This window comes from Carcharhinus amblyrhynchos, chromosome 11, assembly GCF_965287045.1.
Source record: "Carcharhinus amblyrhynchos chromosome 11, sCarAmb.v2.hapA, whole genome shotgun sequence".
Classification (NCBI taxonomy): domain Eukaryota; kingdom Metazoa; phylum Chordata; class Chondrichthyes; order Carcharhiniformes; family Carcharhinidae; genus Carcharhinus; species Carcharhinus amblyrhynchos.
Genome location: NC_137334.1, coordinates 42093794 through 42099793, shown reverse-complemented (window position 1 = coordinate 42099793; position 6000 = coordinate 42093794). Strand labels below are relative to the sequence as shown.

Here is a 6000-nt window from a genome sequence, read left to right as displayed (position 1 = left end):
GCTCAGTCCCCTCCCCCTCCCCCTCCCCGGCCGTTACCCCAGCTTCAGCCCACCGCCCCCGGCCCTCTCCCCAGTCCCCTCCCCTCCCCACATACCTCCCCTACACAGTCCCTCCCTCACCATTTCATTCAGCCTGTCAGCCCCCTGCCCCTGCCCGGTCCCCTCTCCCAGCTATTCCCTCACCTCATTGTCCCACCCAGCCTCCACACCGGCCCCCACACATGTTCTTCCTCCCCAAGCCTTTCCCAGGCCCCTCCCCTTCCCAAGCCCCACCCCAGGCCGCTCCCCACCTAGGCCCCTCCCCTCCCCGGGCCCCTATCCGCACATGCCCAGGCCCCTCCCCGCCCCTCCCCGCACCTCCCCAGGCCCCTCCCCGCACTTTCAGGCCCCGCCCACCGCCTCTCACGATTCCCTTCCCCGACGTCCCCTCCCCTGCAGGTTCCCTTCGGCCCCTCCCCTGGCCCCACTCCCGCCTCATCACCCTGCCCCGCCCTCTCCCCCTGGCCCGCCCCTCCCCCGGCCCCTCCCCTTCCCAGCTGCCCCTTCCCCTCCCTCCCCGCCCCCTCCTTCCCCCCCTCCTGCCAGCCGCCCCTGCCCCTGCCCCTCCCTCCCCGCCCCCTCCTTCCCCCCCCCCCACCTGTTGCTGAGCGAGCGCAGAGCTTGTCGGGACGGCCGCTGCCAGGTGACCTCTGACCCGGGCTGGCAGCCACAACACGGAAGAATGGCGGCGGAGCAGCGCGCGGAGCCCCGTGCTCGGCAGCGGCTGCGGGTGATGGTGGGGCACCTGCGGAGAGCCGAGCCGGAACCGCCACTCGTCCCGAGCCAGTGTCGGGCCGTGGAGACGGGCAGCCCGGGCAGCGCAGCGAAACCAGCGGGGACCATCCCCAGGAGGAGGTGGGTGGCGGCGGTTGGAAGGGGCGCGGCGGGACCGGGAGTGGAGAAGGAGCCGGGCTGGCGGGGGAAGGAGGGAGATGTCCACCTCTGAGTCCGCTTTCCGGGCCAGTTTCACAGGAGAGAAGGGTTTATTTTAATCAGGGGGTGGCGATTGCGCTGAGAGTTTGTAGCTCGGGCCCAGGCTCGGTTTCAGTGACATGTCTAAATAATAAATACACAAATGTGGTGTGGGAGCTGCTTTCTGTACAAGTTCAGGGCAACAACTACTGATTGAGAGAACCAGAAGTAGTAAAAACTGCAGTAGTCCAAGCATTTGTACAGCCACTCTCTTAATTTATTACATTGTGAAATATTGTTCAGTTCAAAGTTTCAAATCGGTGATTTGATGAAATATTTTGGATCAGTATTGTGAACTATGATAACACGGAAAAGTGACACTTGCACGCCAGTGAGTGTTGGCTTGTAGTGATAGGATGGGGTGATTGGTGGTCTGATGTTTCTCCAGCCTACGTAACTTTTTTTTCTGACATTACGCTGTGACATCTAGTGGTACATTCTCTTTGGGGACTTTGTTTTCTTTAAAACAGTAGGGCTCTTCAGATTCCCCTGGAGTATCTAATCACTACTGGAAATGGGTGCTAGTGCTGTTCGAAGATGCACATTTTGTGCTCAAAAGATTTAACAAGAACCTATTTATGAAACAAATTTAATTGCATACATCTACAAAATTTTTCCACAAAGCTGGGCAGGGATTATAAACGTAGATTAACATTTTGACATTGTATCTACTTAGATTAATAAAATGATTAAGTGAAAATGGATTTATAGGGATGACAAAATACATGTTGGGATAAACTACAGGAAAATACTTTATAGACTGATTTAATCTTGTATTTAATATTGTTTATGTGGTATATTTGTGTTAATAGCCTCTTCATTAACCAATGAGTTTGATGTTATTTGTGGTCTTGTCAGGCCAATGGCAAAAAATAATGCATGTAGCAAGATTTCTTTGTTCAGTTATGATGTAGATTATCACTTAATTTTATATGCATTTCAAAACATGAAGATCTTCCCAGGTTCAGATATTTGTTAACATTATTTGAGTTTAATTTTTTGGATTATGGTTAAACCTTTCATTGCAGCTCTATAATGAAGTGTGCACAAATTTTGTTTGTCAGATTAATTTTGCTTTTTTGCCTCTTGTGATGGATATGTGGTCAGTGCTACTTTGTAATTGATGTGTGAAGGATAAAGAATTGTAACATAATGACTAGTAATTAATGAAATGATACTCATTTTAATTACAAAAATACAGCATGCGACATTCAGCTGACTGATGTGAGGATGCTGTGGTTCCTAACTAAATCCTGATAATCACATAATCATACTCTGGCATGTCACACATCTGGATTCCAGTTTTGGTTTTATAATAACATTGGTTTTTTTAGTTCATCGGTCTCAAATTATTTTATATCGGGATTAACAATTACAAGAACATTGAGAATTAGCAATGCAGTTTAATCAATTGTGCGTTAGATTCAGTATAAAACATCATTTCACATCAGTTGACATGGTACATATTTCTGTTCACTGACTGTGCTAGCATGTTTTCACACAATCAATTTATTCCGCACTTCAGTGGGTCTGAGCTGTTCCACAGACATCAAACAACAGCCTGACAGAGACGTACCCTACAAGCAATGTCCCCAACACCACTATTACCACCTGAGTATGTCCTGTCCCATCGGCAGGAGTGACCCCTCAAGGGTCGATGGCACCATGGTATACAGCTGGGCGGGAGTTGCCCTGGGAATTCTCAACGTTGATTTCAGCTCCCATGTTGTCTCATGGCATTAGGTTAAACATAGGCAAAGAAATCTGCTGATTATCACCTGTTTCCCTCCCCTTCCCCTTAACTATGAATCCATACACCTCCATGTTGTACACCACTTGGAAGAAACAGTGAGAGTTGCAAAGGCACAGAATATACCCCAGATGGGGGACTTCAATATTTTTCATCTAGAGGACCAGGTGTAGCACTTTTACTGACCAGGCTAGCTGAGTCCTGAAGAAGTAGCTGCTTGACTGGTTCCTTTCGTAGCTGCCACGACCCAGTGAAGGAAAAGCCTGTTTGATCTCATCCACACCAACCAACCTGTTAGAAATGCATCTGTCTATGACAGTATTGGTTGGAGTAATCATCACGTTACCTTTGTGGAGGCACAGTCTTGCTTTCACATTGAGGATATTCACTGTCATATTGTGTAATACTACCACTAGGCTAAATGGGATAGAAATGTGGAAAATCTCCCAGCTATGTCTGCTCCAGCAGAAGCAGGACACATCTAATCTAGCCAATTACCATCCTATCAGTCTACTGTGAATTATGAGCGGTATGATGGATAGTGTCATTGACAGTCCTAGCAAGTGACACTTGCTCATCGATAACCTGCTCTCTGACCCTCAGTTCATGACATGCTTGTGCTTCTTGGCTGACGTCATTACAGCCTTGGTCTGAACACGGACAAAAAAGGTGAGGTGAGAGTGACTACCCTTGATATCAAGGCAGTGTTTGAATTCGGGAATGTGATAGAACATTCTCAGTTGCCTGCATGAGTGAAGCCCCAATAGCACTCAAGTACAGTGACACCCTCCAGGCCTTGATCCAAACCCAAGTGTGAACTGATTTCCAGCAACAAGGTGAGTTGTAGTATTAGATCAAATATGGTACCAGAGCCTTAGTAAAACTGACGTCAGTGGGATTGAAAGGGAAAGCTCTCTAGTTGGTGTCATACTTTACCGAAAGGAATATGGTTGGCAGAGATTCAGGCATCTCAACCCCAGGACATCACTGCAGAAGTTTCTCAGGCAACATCCTTAGCTAAACTATCAACTGCCTCAACAGATTTTAATTCTGCATAAGATCAGAAATGTGGGCTGTTCACCAACTGGGAAGGCACTGGCCTAGTGGTATTATTGTGAGAGTATTAATCCAGAAATTTACCCAGGTCCTTGACCATTAGTTTTGAATTCCACCATGGCAGATAGTGGAATTTGAATTCAATAAAAAAAGTCTGGAATTAAAAGTCTATTGATGGCTGTGAAACGATTGTTGGTTGTTGTAGTTCATGAAGGAAGGAAGGAAATTTGACATCCTGACTTAGTCTGGCCCATGTGAGTCCAGAGCCACGGTGATGTGGTTGACTTTCAACTGTCCTCAGGAAACTAAGGATGGGCAATAAATACTGGACAGCCAACGACACCCATGTCCCATGAATGAACAAAAAAAACTGCATTCTGTTATATTCTTCATATAATGAAGCAGTGCATGTTCATATTCAGCAAGATTTGGATAATATCTAGGCCCTTGCTCTTAATCAATGAGTAATGGATCATATACTGGCCAATTCCAAGAGAAAGCATTGTCATCTCTTTTTAATAAGCATTTCATTGCTGAGCTTCCCTCTATCAACATTGAGTCACTATTGATCAGAAACTTAACTAGCTTCCTAAATGCTGTGGATACTAGAGCAGGTGCTGTAGCATGCACCTCCAAGTACAGAAGTACCATCAGTTGTGCCTTCACAAGATCCTCTAAATCCGGTGGCAAGAAAGGAGCCCAACAAGAGTGTCTTCTCCCAAGCCAACTCGCTAAGCATTGAGGTGATGATCACTGAGTCAGTTCATTTGATTGGGATATGTTGTTCAGATGCCTGACACCAGACTCCCGAAGTGGTGGTTCTACTTTGAACTTGGTGGTAACAAAAGATTCTCAGGAGGACGTTGGAATCTTTTCATGGATGCCCTCCCTGAAAGTTCAGACAATTGACCAAGATAGAAGTTTACAGCATGGAAACAGGCCTTTTGGCCAAAATTGTCCATGCCATCCATTTTTTAAAAACACCAAAGATAATCCTAATTGCCTGCATTTGACCCATATCCCTCTATATCTATCTTATCCATGTAACTGTTTAAATACATTTTAAAATACAAAATTGTACCCATCTCTATTACTACCTCTGGCAGCTTGTTCCAGACACTCACCACCTTCTGTGTGAAAAAATTGCCCCTCTGTACACTTTTGTATCTCTCCCCTTTCACCTTAAACATATGCCCTCTAGTTTTAAACTCCCCTACCTTTGGGAAAAGATATTGACTATCTAGCTGATCTGTGCACCTCATTATTTTATGGACCTCTAAGATGACCCTTAAGCCTTCTAAAATTCAGAGAAAAAAGTCCCAGTCTATCCAGCCTCTCCTTATATCTCAAACCATCAAGTCCCAGTAGCATCCGAGTAAATCTTTTCTGTACTCTTTCTAGTTTAATGGTATCCTTTCTAAAATAGGATGACCAAAACTGCACACAGTATTCCAAGTGTAGCCTTACCAATGTCTTGTACAACTCCAAGATGTCCAATTCCTGTTTTGTGTTCTGACCAATGATACCAAGCATGCTGAACGCCTTATTCATCACTCTGTCCACTTGTGACTCCGCTTTCAAGGAGCTATGAACATGTACCCCTAGATCTCTTTGCTCTAACTCTTCCCAATGCCCTACCATTAACTAAGTCCTACATCACCTTGCATTTATCTAAATTAAACTCCATCTGCCACTCATTAGCCCACTGGCCTAATTGATCAAGATCCCATTGCAATCAGAGAACTTTCTTCAGTGTCCAGTATGCCACCAACCTTGGTGTTATCTGCAAACTTACTAACCATGCTTCCTATGTTCTCATCCAAATCATTAATATACCAGTGGATCCAGCACTGATCACTGAGGCACACCGCTGATGATGAAGAAGGTTTATTCGGAAAGTCACTGAACATGTGGAAAGATTTCAGGAGCATGTTGAGGCAAAGTTGGGGTGTTGAAAGGAGTGCGCACACATCTGCATAACCCTTTAAGCACCATTTGCCTGCATTGGACAGAGTCTGTATATCATATATTGAACTTCAAGGAATCTCAGAACCCGTTGAGCTGGAATAGAAATGAATCTTCCTTAATCCCAAGGACTGCTGAGGGCTGAGTCAGTGTTAATTGTTCAAGAACACCTAGGGATGGACATTAAATTCCAGACTTGTCAATGCCCACATTCTGAG

At 45.8% G+C, this 6000-nt stretch overlaps 1 protein-coding gene across 1 annotated transcript in view; it reads left to right on the top strand.

The window, feature by feature from the left end:
* The first annotated feature begins 684 nt into the window (after positions 1-684).
* agps (alkylglycerone phosphate synthase) overlaps positions 685-6000 on the top strand; it is a 136848-nt gene continuing 131532 nt past the window's right edge. Inside the window, exon 1 of the mRNA XM_080198912.1 lies at positions 685-894. Within this exon, the coding sequence (XP_080055038.1) occupies positions 722-894 (173 nt within the window). The 5' untranslated portion in view covers positions 685-721. The remainder of the gene's footprint in view (positions 895-6000) is intronic.